General features: G+C 37.0%; 1 protein-coding gene across 1 annotated transcript in view; it reads left to right on the top strand.

Moving 5' to 3' along the window:
• Window positions 1–3,913: 3,913 nt before the first annotated feature.
• LOC129279211 (uncharacterized) overlaps window positions 3,914–19,455 on the top strand; it is a 36,987-nt gene continuing 21,445 nt past the window's right edge. Inside the window, exons 1-13 of the mRNA XM_054915312.2 lie at window positions 3,914–4,109; window positions 8,775–9,034; window positions 9,404–9,610; window positions 10,130–10,226; window positions 10,762–10,858; window positions 11,487–11,575; window positions 12,005–12,104; window positions 13,038–13,136; window positions 13,383–13,486; window positions 15,757–15,819; window positions 16,996–17,128; window positions 17,654–17,768; window positions 19,102–19,241. Of these exons, the coding sequence (XP_054771287.2) occupies window positions 8,848–9,034; window positions 9,404–9,610; window positions 10,130–10,226; window positions 10,762–10,858; window positions 11,487–11,575; window positions 12,005–12,104; window positions 13,038–13,136; window positions 13,383–13,486; window positions 15,757–15,819; window positions 16,996–17,128; window positions 17,654–17,768; window positions 19,102–19,241 (1,431 nt within the window). The 5' untranslated portion in view covers window positions 3,914–4,109; window positions 8,775–8,847. The remainder of the gene's footprint in view (window positions 4,110–8,774; window positions 9,035–9,403; window positions 9,611–10,129; window positions 10,227–10,761; window positions 10,859–11,486; window positions 11,576–12,004; window positions 12,105–13,037; window positions 13,137–13,382; window positions 13,487–15,756; window positions 15,820–16,995; window positions 17,129–17,653; window positions 17,769–19,101; window positions 19,242–19,455) is intronic.

Below are 19,455 nucleotides of genomic sequence, written 5' to 3'. Positions count from 1 at the left end.
CTCACCTTGCGTTTGTTGTAAAAATGGGCATTAATGTATATGTTTATGGTACTTTCACTCTTCATATGCTCACTTTATTTGTATAGATCCCAATTGATACTTTAATCAACCAATGTGGGTCTTGAGCAAAGGCTATCAAAACTTCTAAAGGAACATAATTATCATAAATGTCATTCATTCATCATACTGTTCAGGGGGGTGTTTTACAAAGATTTAAGTATGACTTAAGTCGCACTTAAATGCCAACGCGTACATGATATGCAGCGCGCGATCTTATTGATAGATACGCATTAGTGCGCGTCTTCATGACACGATCTGACCAATGCGGTCAAGCCTTTCATACCGTATGCAACTCAGTATTTAAGTGCGACTCTAAGTCATACTTAAATCTTTGTGAAACACCCCCCAGATCAGTATATTTTGAAAAATCCAGGGTTTGTGCCTGCAAAGTAGCAATTATCAGGCATCCACTGCATGTAATTGTCTTTGCCGCTCCTTGCACAGGTGTAGTAAATTTGTATATTGTTTTACAAAGGAGTCTTTGTATGCTTTCAGTGTTTGAAAAAACCATTTAGCAAATCCTTGGATGAAATTATCCATGAGATTGCAGATAAGTTATTTTGTTTTATAAGGATTAAGGAGCATTTTACCAGGACATTTATCATGAATTTACAAGTTATATAAACGCTTCTGCATTAACTTTTATTGATCAACCATTATTTTAGACAAGCCTGACAAGGTGTTCCTGAAAGAATGGAATCATTGAGTTTAATTGGAAAATATGCTACATTTATTATTTGCTTTTTGTAAAATTTGAATTAAAAAAAAACGTACGTGTCTGCTATCATTGCTGTTAAATAGTAAACCATGCATACCCTTCCACCTCTCCATTTATTTATTTATTTATTTCATCCATCATGACCAACTTTGAAGCAAGAATTCAGTTGTATGTACATTTCATTGAAAATAAATAAATAAAAGATTTACACATATGCTCTGTGTGTGACAGCTGCATGGATGTTTACTTGCCTGTGAATTTTTCTTTTGTTTTAAAGCAATGGTAGATTATTTTATGCACTTTTTGGCTTGTTAATTTTAATTATGTATTTTAGTTCTAGAGAGTTTATTTGCCTGTATATACAGATTAACGAGAGAAAAGATATGGTTTATTAATAGTGATACCATGTTATTTCATTTGACCTTCTGATGTGGTTACCATCTTGATTTCTCATATGTATGTTGGAAACTTTGAATAAGTTTTGAATTCGGTATATAGGGCTGAGCGTTTTGAACCCCACCCTGCCTCATATTCACACTTTTTTCCTCTCTTTCTTTCCCTCTATATTTTCCTCTCTCCCCTCCCCTTTTGCTTCCCCCTCCTCTTTTGCTTGTCCTCCCCTCCCCTTTTACTCCTCCCTCTCCCTTATCACTCCCCCCTCTTCTTTTGCTTCTCCCCTCCCATCCCCTTTCACTTCTCCGCCTTCCCTATCGCTTCTCCTCTCTTCCCTTATCGCTCCCCCCCTCTTCTTTTGCTTCTCCCCTCCCATTTTGCTTCTCCTCCCATCCCCTTTCACTTCTCCGCCTCCCCTATCGCTTCTCTCCCTCCCCTATCGTTTCTCCCCCAACCATTTTGCTTCTCCTCTCCTTTCTTTTCTCTTCTTCCTCCCCTTTTTCCTGCTCTCCCCCTCTATCTTCCCCTACCACCCCCTCTTATCCTTGGATAATGCTCATTCTGGAAATATAGATTGCAATCACTCTACTCACCTCTGCCCCGTTCTCCTCAAAACTTTATGACTGAATACATTATGCAATGATGAGATGCTTGTTTGTGTTTTATCTTGTTGGACTTGAATAAAGTTTTTATCACAAAGGATATATGACTGCCAGAATATTTTGTATTTGTAAAATGTGTACATATATGACAAGTAGGACCTGTGCGCTGTAAAAGTCGCCATCATTAAGTAGATTATAATGTGTGTTGTCTATTTGGTTTTATTTTATGTACTTAAATGCTAACCCAACAAGTTGATTTTTATATAAAAAAGAGATGACAATAAGCAGGGGCCCGTTGCAGAAAGAGTTGCGTTTAAACGCAAGTCAAAAAATCAATCGCAAGTCCCAAATGCGCGCTGTTGATTGGTTGAAAATCAAGTTGCGCGTGATTTTTAGAGTTGCGTTTGATTGCAACTCTTTCTGCAACGGGCCCCAGAACACTTAAAATGTCATCAAAATATATGCACTTAAGGAAAATGCAAATGAGGGAGCTGATGTCACAACCAATTCTGTAATTGTAATTGTTTTGATTAATCGCCATTAATTTTACTTTTTTTTTATCAATAGCTTTTAAAAAAATACTATGTAAAACTTGAAATATCTTGTATAATATAATACAAAGGAAGTTGTGTGACATCTTCTGGTCCCTCATTGGCATGTTGTAACAGTTTTGTGAAATTGAGCAAACCTTAAAAAAGGTACAGGGAGAGAGACCGACAAAAAGAAAGGGAGGGAAGAAAGAGTGAGAGAAGAAAAGGAGAGTGAGGGAGAAGAAATTATAATAATAATAATGCAAGGAATTTCTTCCTACCAGGTTCCCATTTACTACTCCTGGGTAAAGAGTGGCAAAGGTAGATAAACGTCTTGCCAAAGGATAGGAGTGCCGCGGTGGGATTCGAATCCCAGACCTTGTGGTTCAAAGTTTAGAGACTTATCCACTGGACCACAACACCTCTACAGAAGTAAGCGAGTTTGTTAGAATAGAATGAAACCCTGGGGACATAAAGACCCATCTAACTCGAATGTGAAACGAGAAAGTTATATCTGAAAAATATCAATTTAATTTCCCATGACGATCCTCAAATTGGCAGTGTTTTTTTCAAATAATATGTCTTTTTGTGAAAATGTGAAGTGTCGAATACATTTTGCAATGATATCGTAATTTTTAAACCACCTTTTCCATGTTTATATTGAACCAGGAAGAGGACAAGCTGCACAATGAGAGATAATTTGGGAAAACATTTGATTTCTTGTACAAAAAAGATGGAGGATTGAATTGATCCATCTAGTTTCACTTTGGAGCAACAATGTCAATTTGAGGATTGCCATAGAAAGCCTACTTCTTCTGGAAACAGTACAGGCCATCGTCTGGTGTATTGTCGTACTGGTCTTTCCAAAAGTCTTTCTTCCAAGTCTTTCCAAACTTTCTTAGCTTTCTCATTTCCTAACGGATGGAATTTAAATTCAATTTGCTTAATTTTCTATCCTCTTTTTTTTTTCATTTCAGCTAATTTCCCCCGGTTCCATTCAACTGAGGCCTAACCGAAGAAAGAAATGTAATTACAGTCAGACTGAAATTCAAGAGTGTTAATTATCAGAAATATGTATATCATTAATAAATTTTCTCTTCCATTTGAAAAGGTGAAAATTGAGGTACTAATTATCTATGTAACTTTATTCAGTCCTGGAGTGGTGCTGTAGGTTTTATAATCACTGCCATTTATGATCAGTTTTGCATTGGGGGGGGGGCAATAAGTGGTTTACATAATATTTCATGCATTTTGGGGGCGAGGCCCGAGGACGAGGGGGCATAAAGAATTTTGGTTTTTCATCGTGCTTCAATTCCAAGATACATTGGGCGTCATAATTTATAGCTGGAGGTTAAAATCATTGAATGAGAGTAAGGTTACTGTGTTCGATATTATTTGGTGTAGGGTATGTTCACCGCATCAATACACAAATCAAACTTAAAACTTCTAATCATTCGTTGCCAAAACTTCATTCAAAGCAAAGGCTAGTCTAGTCATGTCGTAGCAGACGATCAATTCGAAATGAATATGACAAGCTTCCTTGGATACGAGCGTGTTCGCATTGAACACGTAATTTCTTTCTGGACGTTGCGCATAGTGCATGGCTGCCTGCACACACCGGTAAGCGCCACTGCTGCAGCAGCGTGCACACAACAGCTTGCTGCATGCCATAAGCAACAAACCCCCAAACAGCGTACTTGGCAATGCTAACAGCGTTATTTATCTCGCGACCAATATTTACCGGAGGAGTGAGTTCCCATGCCCTTTTTTCCCTTCAAAAGATGTTTTGGTGAATGTTACCTACAGGTATGTATGCCTCGTAAAGTTAAGATAAGAAAATGACTGTTTATTTATGAATCATTTGTACAAAATTAAGTAAAATCGGGCAAAATGCCAGGGCCCAGGCTCCGATTTTCAAGTGTGAAATCACAGTCCCATTAATGTAATTTTGTGTTGCATTTTTGCCAATGTGATTCAGAAAGATTTGAGAGTTTTTGTATTAGGTCTATAATATAATAAATAGCTCTCCAAAATTAAGAAATGGCTCTCATGAATTATGTTGTGTGTGTGTACTGTTTGTATGTTTTTTTTTGGGGGGGGGGCAATAAAAGCAATGCAAGACATAGTCATAGACATAAAAAGTTAGACAGCTGCATGGCACTCTAGGCGACACCCTTGCCCCGGGAACCTCGACACGACGTCTTTAGACAGTGTCGAGGTCCTGAACGCTCCCACTCGTTCTCACCGGAGTGCACTGATGCACTAGATTAATCGCTAAATTACAAAAACATGGATGATAAAACGAAACCAAAAATACGACAGTTGGGACTGACCTTACCTAAACAAACTGAGTTCAAGATACGTTCTCCTTAAAATTACGAAAATTCGATGGAATCGTACAATAGAGGATCAATTTTCGGATTTCGTACGAATCGCCATGTTGAATTAAATGAAAAACATGTATGCGCATGCGCAACATGAATATTTATAAGATGTCGTCACTGTTAAGGTTAATGAATATGCATTACAAGAAGAGATAAGAAAACTTCGGTCGAATCACGAACTTGCTTTTCAAATAAATCGCGATTTAGGTATTTCAGTAATGGATATCAATTTTGCTTGCATTTTACATAGAAAAAAAAAACATTATTTAAAGAAGAATTCATTTCATTAAAATTATATTTATCTCAATCTGTATATTATGAACAAACATGACTGCGTTTACAAAATACATTTTTTTTTTTAAAGAAGAAAAAAGAAGGTATTCAACTTCAAAGGAGGGGGCCACTATGGTGGCTTGTCAGGGATCAGTTGTGACTCATCGGGGGGGGGGGGGCATAGCTATAGGGACACGTCCCTTGCATGGGTTGTGAGTGTGACTCGTAAGGGGGGGCAGTATAGGTACGCTAGTGGGAAGATGTTGCCTGAGAAAGACGTATCCAGCCGGTTGTGGTAAAAAAAAAATGTATATATATATATAGGGGAAGGCGGGGTAAGTTGAGCCACCACCCCCGGGCTAATAATAGAGTTTTATTTTTTTTTATTTGTGACGTCATATATGCGAGCATTTCTCTTTCTTTTTAAAGCAGGTATTTCTGCATTTATTCAAAATTGCAAATTTATAACAATTATTTAAAATCAAACATACATAATGATCAAATTACAACAGTGACAATGTAGTTGGCGGTGGAAGCCAACAATTTTAGGGGGCACCACATTTTTTTGAAAAGCAAAAAAAAATGACAAGCAAAAAAAATTGAAGCAAAAAAAAAAGGTTATCAACAAAAAATTTAGGGGGGTTCGTAACCCCACCTAAAATTTAGGGGGGATACTCCCCCCGCCCCCACTTCCGCCGCCTATGGTTATAAGAAGATATAGACATAATTCACTAAACAATAACAAATGAATTCAAATGCAGAGACCAGCTACCGTAAGCTGAATGCTTGAAAAAATAGCAGCCATATATATGGCTAAAATCAATTCAATAATGGTTTGTTAAAAACATGCCTCGCAGCCAAAGGCTGAATAATTATTTTGTACAACAATTTACAACAATAGAATAATACTCAAATACAAACATGAAATGATATCAAATTACTAGTACTTCTTAATATAATACAAGGAAATAAATTATTTGCAAAGAATAGGCTTCATCATTTCAAGCGTCAATACAAACCACATAAAATAGGCTATCAAATTATCTTTTTACTCACAAGGTGTATCAATTGTTTTCAATTATGCATATTAAAAAAAATGTGCGACACCACGTGCATAATCTCTCTCAAAAAAAAAAAAGATGATAAAGAAACTAATTTAAATATAGAGACAATAGGTAGAAAAGTAAAGAAAAAAAGAATAAAAAAGAAAACGAAAGGGAAAAGAAAAGACAAGAAACGAAGAAAAAAGAGCAAAAGTCAAAAAGAAAAGAATGAAACAGTAAAGAAAGGAAAAGAAAATCAACTACGAAACGAAAAGTAGATGAACAAAATATGAAAATAATAAAAACAGAACAGAAAAGGGGATAAAAAATAAAGAAAGTGAAAAGAAATCACGAGGGAGAACTAAGAAATAATATTAGAACACGAGAAAAGAATGAAGAAAAAAATTACATGAAAAGAAGCTAATCGAATAAAAACAAAAGGCCGTTAAAATAGTGATTTATTCACTGGCTGCCACGCAGCCAAACCATCGAAAAAGAAATTACGCCACTAAGTTAGACTTATGAATATTCATATTACCCTTTCTCGCATGCCTCATACGATAGCCTTTTGTCAAAGACTTCTAGTATATTTCTATAGGATCCTCAGTGAATAAACAGGGTGAAATTAATAGGAAGAGCGTATTATAAACGTATTATAATCGATTATTATTTTATTTTTTGTTTTTATAAGGATTAGGCTATTATTTATCTTTTGTTTTTGTTTTCTGCTAGCACGAAGATAAAAATCAATTTATCTCGTTGCCTCGTCAAAAGGCTATATCGATCCTCCATTGCTTCCTGTACAAACGACTTTTAATGCACACCGGCAAAATTTTCCGACGTTTTTGCTTCGTTTTGGGGAATTATTTCGAAGTTTTGAGTGCCGCCCATATTGCGCCTTAAGTTGTAAGTATGTATTGATTCCTTTGTAACAGTTTTGTGCAATTTTATGTATTTTTGATTGATTCCCGATGCTCATCTGGTTTGATCTGGTGAGCCGGGGTGAATCACAACGCAGCCCGAACACAGTACGTGTTCGGGCTGCCGCAGTAAGGCGACACCCCAATACTTACCCGTGCTAATAAACTGGGACTCCACTCACGCGCATTTGGGCCGCCCTAGCTTAGAACTAAGCTTTGTTTTACTAAAAAATAAATCTTGTAATGATTCAATAAATGTTACTTAATAAATTAGTACTGTTAAATCGGTACTCACCGGTTCTTTTCTTGAATTTTCTGGCAGTTTCCCACGCTTCTGGCTTCAATTCTGCGGCTGTTCCTGTCGCGGTAGACAACTACATATGCAACTTTATTTATAAATAGAGCGCCCCTTACGATAGTTGTTAAGAACGCGGCCAAATTGTTAGGTTTTTTGCACTGTGTCCAAGGCGTTTTTATTTTGTTTGATTTTTTATTTTTAATAAATATTTTGTTAAATAGCGATTTTTACGTCAAATATTAAATTCATATCACAAAATATTTTTAATTGTAGAAATATATATAATATCATGCAATTATTCATTCTATATATATTTTATAATAAAATTTATAATTGTTGCGGTCTTTAAAAAAGGATAGTCGATTGATCAGGTGATGACCACACGTATCACGTGATCTGAAAATCAGCTTCATACCGCTTTGATCGCACTCGACGGTGACCGGACTGACTGCCAAAAAAAGATCGAAAAATGACTCAAATGTAAGTTTCCCTTTATTTTATTAAATTCAAATTAGGAATAGGAATATATTTAATGGGCAATCTTTTAATAAATGATAAACAAACGAGGACAAAACTCATATTTTGGGAGTAATATCATACTTGGGTGCAGGAAACAGTACGTTTAGAAGTTCTAACCTGTTTTTAACGCATTGTCGCCTATGAGGTCCATACATGTTAATGTTTGGACCTCATTGGTACTAGGAGTGGCCATGATCTGTTTCGAGGAGTTTTTTAAACATTTATTTTAAATTTGTTGTATTTCTCCTCATACACAGATGGCTCGCTATTGTGCAGCCGCCATACTTAGGGGATTAACAATGCAAAATCCCCCCGATGGGACTCATCGATTTTTGTCTTTATTTCATAAAAATATAAAAAGAACTGAACCAAAATAAAGATTATAATTCCGTTTTAGCCTGAAATGCACCAAAACGGGAAAAAAATCAACTTAAAAGAAAAAAAAAACAGAGACTTACCTCGGCTGTAATGCAACTCCCACTTCCTGGTTTATCCAAACTTAATACATAAACATATGGCCATTGAGTCCCCTATAGATCGAGTTAGAACTTCGGTCTCTGTACTAATTGGTGAGTGGAGCCAACAGAGTTCAGCAGAACAACCAATATAACAGAGACCGAAGCTTTTGGTCTATGCAAGACAGCAAAACAAACTTTTTTTATGTTTTTCTTTCTTTTTTGGGACCAGTAAATTTCAGGCTCGGACCAGTAAAAGGAAAAACTCTGTATCTACTGGTCCGGTATGAACAGGTTGGACCAGTAGAAAAAAAGGGTTAGCGTGGAGCACTGATTTTAGAGTATGCCTATCCTTTACATTTATCTCAGTCATGCAAACGAATTGGCTAATGGAAATTTGTACTAAAAACAGAAATTTGAACTACAAAATCAGAAATTGTGGCATTTTCAATGGCCATGCTGTTTTTCTATGATATCATTAAAAAAAAGCAAAACAAAATGATCACAATCCTGGTCTTAGAACTTTGCATTTTTCATTTAATTCTCCATTTCTCCACTTTTATCATAACTTTAACCTAGATTTTAAATTTGATGCCCTCCTTGGACGTCCAATGAGATGACAGCAACAAGACCTGGTTCATAGCACAGGAGCATGGAGGATGGTTACTATGGTTACAACCTTAAACAAACCATCAGTGAACAGATCCAGGGGCAGGCCAAAGCTCTGCAGGCCCTGAAAGCCAACAATCCTGACCTTGGGGGTCAACACAGGTCACCTATCCTGTCCTCGGGTCAAGGCTCACTCAGTGGGGATGCATCCAGGCCAAGGAAATGGATTAGTAAGTTTTGAAATATGGCAAAATCAATTGTAACTTTTCATCATTTATGGTACCCAAAAAACACTTGGGCCTGCTGCACTAAAGTTAATATTATGTTTACTTTGCCATCCAATGGTAACTTTCATGGAATCCTTGATTTTGATTGGCTGATGAGCGTTGTTACCATGGTAGTTACCATTGGATGACAAAGATATCATAATATCAACTTTTACCCAACGGGGCCCAGACCTGAGCTTCACACAGAATGTACTCACGCAGAAGGCAACTTTCTCAAAGGCATGAGGCAGATACTAATTTTCATAATCTAATAATTTGCTTACAAACAATAATGAAAGTTGGGGTTTCTTTTTATTGAATCACCCTGTATAGTGCCAAAGACACCCGTCCTGAACTCCAAGCATAATGACCTGAAGCTGGAGAGGCAGCTGGCTCAGAGACAGGAGGCTTATGCCAAAGAGCAAGCATGGACCAAGAAACAGATAGAGAAGCTGACCAAAGAGAGACTCAAGTTGGAAGAGGAGGAAAAGAAGTTGGAAGAAGCAAGGAAAAGATGGAACATTCCGTCTCCTCCTTTAGGTGAGTCAAAGCATTGACAGATCCAGTAGCAATTGACACTACCATTTCATGGGCCATATTGTTTGTGCACAATCGTTAGCCAGTCCAAAGTACCAGTATCGTGTCCAACCTGGCTGGATTTGCCATTACACCAATGTCGTTTTCATTTTATGCAGAGGTACCGCAATTACAAACATGTAGCTCAGTTCAGTCAGTTGCAATATCTCCTTCAAATTCTTGAAGAGATCTTAAGCATTCCCATCATTTACTTAATGTGGAATAAATTTCTCAGATGACTTTCCACAATCCGGGGAAATGTATGGTTAAGTTTAGATTTGATTTTCTCAAAAATTAACTTTGTGCACTGTCGATTCACAAGATACAACAGTTTGGATGATTGCCAATGAAGAAATCTACAGAATTGTATTAGTTCTTCTTAAAATTTACTCTTTTTTATTGTTCATTTTTGCAAAATTCTTAATGTGCCCTCATTTATGAAGAAATCTGTTACAAGTTTGTATTGTTTGTTATTCCCACCAGATCCAATCCTAACACCCACATCCTCTCTGACTGGTGATCATGAAGAAACACCTGAAGAGATGCAGCAAAGAATCCAAGGAAACCTGAGAAAAATGAGGTAAGTCTATGTTCTCTCTACTTGACTGAAAATGAATTTAAGTTATACAGTTTTATATCGTCGCTTGGCTGTTAAACCTTGTATTTCATACTGAAAAAAAAATATTGAGGGCAGCTCAGAAAAAGCTGTGTTTTAGAAATATGGCAATGGTGGCAACCTCATATTTTCTGAAAATAGTCTCCTTATTCTGGTGGAGAACTCTTTCGAGGCAGAAGAAGGTTGCTACTTATGTCATAACTCTAGCTGTTACAAGGTGTAAACAGCCCAGTGACAATTTGTATAACACACATTTCCTAAATAGTTCTAAAGTGCTTTACATGTTACTGGTGATGGCAGAGTCTATGTCTTTGGGTTAATGCAATGTAAAAGTTGAGAATAAATTGGCGATTTGTAAACAATCAAAATTCATACAGTTATTGTGTAGTGTTTAAACTTGTGTTTCCAGTATGTGTTTTTTCTGTTTTGTCATTTGTTCTTGCCTTTTCAATCATGTTAAATTCTTGCTTCTTTCTCATATTTTTACAATACCATCTAGGAATGATTATGAGAAAGATAAACAAGAGCTGGATGCATCCATTTTGCAGTCTTCCAAGCATTCATATGAAACAACTCAAGCGATACAGTACTACATGGTAAATTCACCTCACAAATAATTTGACTGTCCATTTGATTTTTTTTTAATTGTGTGTGGGGGGGTAAAGTAAGTTAAGTGATGGTCGACTTTGAAGATGGCAAACCACATTTGCTAAAACAATTTTTGCTTGTATGAAACTCTTTCATATGTTGACATTTTCACTTGTGTAACAAAGAAGTGTTGTGTAAAAATTGGATAGTGTGTCATTATTAAAAAAAATTACGGGGTGTTCGAGAAATAACGCTTTAGGGACGTAGTAGAAAGTTTATTTGAGGAAATATTGAAGATTGTAGTAGTTGTTGCTTTGATTCATGCAGTGTTTATTCATTGAATAGTGAGTAGGATACCCATGGTTGTGGATATGTCACATTGCCCCCACCCTGTTCAAGACCATACTTCAGCTGGGAAGGGGGGGGGGGGATTCCCCACCTCTCAGAAAACTCTCTGCCCATCTTGTAATCTGAGCAGAGAACTTTCTCCCCTCTCAATTGAGGGGTAAAGAAACCACATTTGGAGGAGAGAAAGACATTGGATGCAGAATTAATGGGGCACCATTTGCTATGTATCCAATAAAGATCAAGAAGTTACAAATCAGTTTGCTTTCAAACTGTGTTTTGATTTTACAGATGAGAGATATTCTTATAGATGTTGTTAACGAAGTGGTAGATAAGTGCAGTGACAGCTCAAAGTTAAAGAAAAAGAATAACATGACAAGGTAAGGCATGGTTTTATAGCAGTTTTGATTGAAAATAGAATCGAACTTATTCAAAAATGCTCAATACTGTGATTATTAAATTTGCAGAACAGTGAGAACTTATGTGAAGCAAATTCATTGGCATCAGGGATTTTGTTTCATCAGCAGTTGAATTGTTTTATAGTTTATATATTGGTTAAACAAGGGCTTGACACTAGCACTTGCCCAGTTGGGCAAGTAAAATTTTCTTTTGGGCTCGCAAAAATCTGAAATTGAAACTTTTACGTGCCTGAAGTGGGAGCTCTGGCTCAGCCCATTTGGTGTGCTATCAATTTGGTTAATTGTTATTTGATCCACACAACTTTTGATCTAATATTATCCACTTTTTATCTAATTCTCATTTAGAAAAATGTGGTCCAGATTTAATTTCTATTTTCTTTCTCTCTTTAGGTTGCTTCTAGCAGCAGCAGAGAAAGACTACGACTTATCTCAGGATTTCCAGCGCAAGGAAAGGGCCATGCAACTCATATCAGAGGAAATATTCCTGCAGGTAGTATGATGGAGATAACTGGATGTAGATAGAGATATTTCATTCAACTACAATTCTGTCTATGCTTTATGTTATTGAAGTCATGATAATACTGTATATGTAATACAAACAATCATGATTGTGGTTTTTTTTTTTTTTTGGGGGGGGAGCTGGCATGCTGTCATGTAAATACTTATTTTGACTGTCCCTCTGCTGTAGTTATTTCAATTATCAAAGTTAATATCATGTTAATGAAAATACGTTCAAAATATAATCATCATTGTTTTACTCTTTTTTGAAATTTGTTTTATTCTTAATTGATGTCATTATGAACTTATATCATGTTTTGATTTTTTTAGAAAGAAGCATCTCTTAATTTTCTCTACAACAATCCTATTATGACCCCCCTCCCCTTTCTATTTATGTTACAGATTATGAAAATATACGTAAATATTTTGTATGTAAATATAATTTAAAAACACCGAGTTTTGGTTGCATATTTCTGCAGGGATTCTAATTAGCATCTCTTTCCTGTCTAATCTCAGTTCTATATGCACATAACAATTGAGAATCGGGCAGCTTTCATGAAACAAATGGTCAGTGATGTTCACTGACGAATGTTATAAGCTACTGAAACCCTTGCATCTGATTGGCTCAGAACAAATTTGTCAGTGAAAATCACTGACTATTTGCTTTGTGAAACACTCCCCAGGAAAGTGACCGAAATATGCATGATGCAAAGCCACCCAAAGAGAATAGACATGAAGCTTCCTCATAGGCCTTATACAGTGATGTCATCGCTCTGCCATCTTAGAGGCTGAAGCCATTGCCATGCATGCGTTGGTGATCTGCAGTTGGCCCATCTCTGACAACTCAGTTTACACATATCCCTATATCCTCTGAGTGAGGGCGCAATGAGATTATGTCCTCAGGTATATTGCTTTACTTTGACAGGTAACGGCCAAGATGTGCCTTGAGACCGTACAGGAGTGGATGAGCACAGAAGACTATGTGAAATCATCAATCCAGAAACTAATCATCAACTCAGCAGAGGTAAAATATGAAATATATATTCATTAATGTAACAGTTTACATTGTCAAGTTATAGGCATGCAAGATCTTGAGGTAGATATGTTTTATGCGAGTAATATATCTTTGCTCCAAAGTTTTAGATTTAGAATAAATGAAAAGAAAGAACTTTTTTTAAATACATTTTTATTTCCAGTTATCTGTCTTTAACAGTTTACCAATGTTCTATGATCTTCCCCCCCAAAAAATGTATATTTGTATTTATGATAGGCTATAGCCACAAACAATAAAGAAGGCAGGAAGGACGATGACCCTGCTTATGACCTCATCACAGCGACCTACTTCCACATGTGTAAGGAGAGACGAAAGAAGAGGTAAGTTGGGGTTTTTTTATGCAATTTGCTGGAATGAAGCCTTGCCTTCTTTTGACTGTATCCTTTAATAGTGTCACCCTGGCTTTCCTCATGGTTCTTAATGTAAAGCAACCAAAGTTGCTTTCCAAATCCAATCAAATGCTGACTTGGAGCATTAGAACAGAGATTTCATCTTTTAAATTTTAGACATGTCCAATATACATGTTGGACATAGTGTACATGCCATACATCTTATATATTTAACTTTTCATTTCTTTCCTATTTTATATAATTTCCTAAAATTTGTAGGGCAAAATGAAGAAAAACAAACCATTGCTCTGTTTCAAAATTATTTCTTGTTTATGAGATTGTGCATACCTGCCAACCATTCCGATTTTGGCGGAATTATACCGATTTTTCGACCTCCATTCCGAATTCCGAATTTTAAAACCAAAATTCCGATTTTTTGGTTAATCAATATAGTGTTAAAATTATTGAAACGGCTGTATAATGCGACTAACACATGCACGGCTGTAAGATGCGACTAACGCATAAACATCGGAGCGCACGGCTACGCAAATGTGCTAGCTACACGATATACGCAGAGAGCGACTTTAAACGGCGCGCGAACACTGCTAAGTGCGCAGTTCCATTGCAAATACATGTGAAAATTAACGAGCATACACACAACGGCAGCACTTAGGGCGCTACATTTTGAGGTGTTGTCGTTAGCGTTGACTTCCGGAAAAAAATGGCGGCTGACATTGGCTAGCGAAAGAGCCAGTTTTTAGTGAGGACATGTTTTCACAATCCACGAACATCGGAAAAACCGTGAAAAACTAACCTTTTTAGACCCCTTGTTTCCTAACTACTATGTTAAGAATCACCGATGGTGATATATTTGACGCGAAACATGGTGATTTAGGTAATAAAATTTCACTTTTTATTTGAGGTTTTTGCCCATGTCGCCGGATGATTTTGTAGTGTGGGAGTGAGTTAGTGATGTAGCGTACATATCTAGAGTGTGTTGGTGATTACAGTGGTAAAGGCAGTGGTATATCGCTGAGTTTGCTGATGATATGAACGGCAGGTCGTCGAACACCGGCCCCCACCCGGCCGCGTACCGACGCAATTAAGTTAGATCTATCCCTACGCAATTTTTTATTTTTCGAATAATTGTCAATATTTTGAGGAAGAAAGATGATCAACTTTCGATCTCGGGTTGAGCCTTCGGAGCCGAACGCCAAATCTACTTTACTTGCTTTGCTTGCCTAAACTCCCGGCGCCCGCCCAGTGCCAGTGGCTGCGCCTCAGCCTCCCCGTCTTACCGGCGCACCGCAAGTGCAGTGGTGGGTGCGGGTCGGGTGCATGCAGCCGTTAGTTTCGGCTCCGTTTTTGTCATGGTTGAAAATCTGCTTTCTTCTACCAACAAGCACTTATCCAATGTAGGTTATGATATAACCTTGTCCTCAGTCAGTAACCCCTGTGTGGTGAAATAACATGAATAAGACAATGTCAATGTTTGGCTTATTTTCTCTTGATGCATGATTGATAGGCTGGATAATAAATGTTTGATTTTTTGGCTTGTCACTGTTTAATACAGTAGGGATAACAAATATAACTTCATCATAAAATCTTGAAATTATTCTTTGTCTAATTAAAAATAGAATGTGTGGAGATGAAGATCTACATCAATCTCACTTTCCACCAATAGAGGGCCTTACAAAAATATGCTCAAAATTAAAGTTTTTAGAGAGCTCTGACGAACAAGAAAAATTATTCCTAAGTCTATATAGATTTAAATGAAAACATATCACACCTGAATGAAACTGGGTGGTTTTTGTCACAAAAGTGATATTTTAAAGACCTCTTTTAAATTTTTTATTGATAAATAAAGGTAGACTCTACATGTAGGTCATCCTCTGGTGTGGTAATGAGGGTAAATTTGCTTAAGGGAAATGCTACTTTTACATGCTGAAAATGCCAAGAGGCCCCTTCCGTTGGAGCGGGCCGGACCGGACACCCGCTCGGCGCCCTCGGAACTTTGATACTGATTTTTTATTATCAAAGGTTGGCAGGTATGGATTGTGTGCTAGTGCAGTATGAGCAAAGCATTACACCAGTCAAATACATATAAAGAGTATATTAAAAACTTGCCATACAAAGCTGCTTTTCAAAAAGAAGTTCAAGTTGATTTATGCCATACCATTATTGGAAAATATAATAAAAGATTTGTATTGAATTTGAAAATATTAGTAGAATAATGTCGTCTATCACTGTTCTCTTTACAGGCCTACCACTTGGAAACACACCCAAACTGTTCACTACATTGATTCAGAGAATGATAGTGTCTTGTGAGTATTTCGGACATTGCATGACCTTTGCTCCAGTGAAAACTGCTCCTCTGATTTCCATACATTAATCGAATGACTAACTCAACCATGGATGTAATACTACAATTGTCGCAGGAGCAAATGTTGTGTCACCATTTCAAATAGTATTCCTATTGTCTCTCCTTTATATAATGCATTCAACCATGCGGGGGCAAGGGGAGGGGGGTTACAAAGGGATAAGTGTTTGAAATGGCACTTTAAATTCCCATTTTCAAGTGGCGTATAATGCATCTCCACATTGGTCAGATCGTGCTCATGCAATGTGCTCTTCTTTGTATTGTTCACGAGGTTCAGCCTTGGTTCCAAGACATTTGCTCCAGCGACAATTGCTCCACTATAAATTTCGACACACAAATGGAATGACCAACTTCAACCCTGGATTTAACACAAAACCCTATTCTAAGCCTAACCCTAAACCTAACATAAAACCCTATTGCAATCCTAAGTAACCCTAACCTTATATCTTAGGAAAAATAAAACCTAGAGCAATTGTTGCCAGAGCCACATGTGTATGTCTTTTAAAACATATCTTTTAAGTCATTATCTGATATATGTTTGTGTATTTATTCAGTAATTCAAACACCCCCGCTATACTTTATATTCGCGATTTAACATTAAGTTTATTTCTATTTGTAATTGGAAATCAAATTTAAATTAAAGATACTAGGAGGTATTGAATGATAACCATGCTTCAGATTGCTAAACTTCATGATATTTTCTCACCCACTCCCTACAACTCACCCCATCCCTTTGGGTCTGTTCCACATCCTAGTGTAACCTATAATCCTCAAGCACTTACAACTATATTTTGTTGAGCATTGTAGCCCAGTGGATTAGTCTTCTGACTTTGAAACAGAGGGTCTCGGGTCAGAATCCCAGCCATGGCATAATTTCCTCCAGCAAGAAATTGATCCACATTGTGCTGCCGTCTACCCAGGAGAGGTAAATGGGTACCGGCAGGAAGTAGTTCCTCAAAAAGCTGTGAGCACCAGAATCGGTAGACTAGCTTAGCCGGGGTAATATAGGAGCGCCTTGAGCACCTAGCAAGGTGGATGTGTGCGCTATACAAATATCATAGGCCTACAAATATCCTATATTTGTTATTGTTATTATTTATCTGAACTTGCTATTTTCTAGGTCTGGGGTCACTACTGATCACGATGTCACCAAGCTAAACATGTCTAGACTTGTTCCTGTCCATCTCTGGACGGTGAAACGATACACACCTTCCCTGGAATACTACATCAAACGGGAGAGGGGGCATTGGCAGGTAAAATACTGTCCTCTTTGTTGTTGTTGTCATTGTCGTCATTGTCATCGCCATCATCATCATTAGTATCATTATCCAAGCTACCAAGTATCTCTGATTAGATTGAAAATTAAACACAAGTTCCAGTTGCAGTGATTAATTTGGACAGAATCTAACACTTCAAAGTGTTTGTACATGTATATATCAATAAAACTTATATACCAAAGGATAAGATATACCTTCTCAAATGAGGTAGATCATAAATGGATAAAAATTCTACTTTCTAATATATCTGGAATGTCCCCTCTCTTAAAAAAAAAATGTAATCTTCTCATTGAGCAAAAAATAGTTCTTGTTGACCAGGAAATATTGCATTCTTTAATGAGATATAACAGCCATCTTCCGGTTTCTGATATTATGGTTTTCAAGAAATTTAGTATCACATTTTTCCTGCAGCCACGAGCTTGGTGAAGATGTCCATGTTTTATCATTATATTTTTTATCACAATATTTTAATTCTTCTGGTTCTTTTTGTTGACTTCCCAGCCTGCACTCATGACCATTCACCCATCCATCATCGATGTAACCAAGAGAGTATTTGGGGTATTGACCATAGCTGTCTCACCCTCACAGAGAATGTTAGCTATGGGAACTGTACGAGGTAGGTTTAAACTTTCATATTGTTTTATATTTTTTCTTGGACATTGGTCAGATTGTGTGTTGCCCATTCATCAATCTATCAATCAACAATTTAAATAAGAAAATGGTAGCTATGGGAACTGTAAGAAGTCGGCTTGAAGTACTTTCATGTTCTTTTGTATTTCTTCTCAGTCATTGGTGAGAAATGGAATTTGAGTGAGAAAAGTCAGGAGCTCTGGGTCAAATGACTCTTCCCGTAAACAGTTTTATGTATCATTTGATCTTCAGTTTATGGCAATCAAGAATAGGAATACTAAGCAAAATACTTGTTGGTTTCTAAAAATTTACATACTAGATATTCAGATATTCAGATATTCAAAATTTATTGTCATGCTCAAAATAAAAATTACATTGGCACAAAAATCATATTCCGGCTGTTGGTATACAAAGAACAATATATAACATATAATAAATAATTACAAAAACAATGGCATTAAATAATATACAAAGCAAAAATTACACAAAGACCTAATACTAACCCAGAACAATATGATACCATGCAAGGGCAGCTGCACTGAAAACAGAAAGCAACATACTATGACCAACATTTGGTATGAATGTATACCATGTTTTTGTGATCTGCTTCAGAAAGCAACATGGACACCCATATCACTTTGTCAGTTATGGTTGATCCCATTATTTTGAACAGCCCTTGTAGATGTTTCATAAAACTGTTTGTAAGTTACAAGTGACTACCCACGACTGGTGACCCTTTCTCAGGAGATAAATCAACATTGATGAAACTTGGGGTATTTCTTTCACTACAAGAAAAGGTCACCAATCTTGCATAATGTCATGCATAACTTTATGAACAGCGTTATGAAACAGCCCCACTGGTAAGTGGGGGCATTGTGGTCTAGTGGTTAAGACTCTCGTCTTTCAATCAGAGGGACGTGGTTTCGAATCCCAGCCATGGCATGTTTTTTCCTTCATCAAGAAATTTTCCCACATTGTGCTGCACTCAACCCAGGTGAGGTGAATGGGTACCCGGCAGGATTAATCCTTGAGTGCACCAAGCGCCTTTAGCAGCAGGAGCTACAGCTGGGGTAATATATAGTGCGCCATTGAATAGGCAACTAGATAATCGGTGCCTCCTAATTACTATTATTAATTGTTTACTTACTAAACTGGGTCATGTTTAATAAAGATTTGCTGTAGTAACAAATGCACCAGTTCTTTGACCAGTACTATCAGCCAATCCAATCGAATGATTTCAGTAGCTTTAAACAGATATTGCCAGTTTTTTTAGTATAACAAGTTTTATGAAATGGGCCCCTGTACCGTCTCTTCACCAGGTGATATATTTGTCTTTGATCTTTGGTACGACTCCCCGAATCCTGTCCGCTATATCAAGAATGAGGGCCCTTCGTCGGACGGAGTCATGCACATCTCTTGGAGCCTCGACAGCAAACGCATCATCACTCTCAATGAATCGGTAGGTTCTTAAATTGTTTTCTGTTTCCATATCGTTATCCTTGTTTGCTTACGTAAGGCCAGGGCCCTGTCTTACAAAGAGTTGTGATTGATCCAGTCGATCTCAACTATGGAAGGCAATGATATTGTTATTATCTGAATGCATACATCCGTTCAGAGTGCAATAACTGTTTTCTTTGAAGTCGTGCACAACGATTCTTACCAAATTCACAAAA

The sequence above is a fragment of the Lytechinus pictus genome, chromosome 16 (assembly GCF_037042905.1).
Source record: "Lytechinus pictus isolate F3 Inbred chromosome 16, Lp3.0, whole genome shotgun sequence".
Lineage (NCBI taxonomy): Eukaryota > Metazoa > Echinodermata > Echinoidea > Temnopleuroida > Toxopneustidae > Lytechinus > Lytechinus pictus.
The sequence above is the reverse complement of the archived record's forward strand: the minus strand, read 5'-3'. Positions and strand labels throughout refer to the sequence as shown.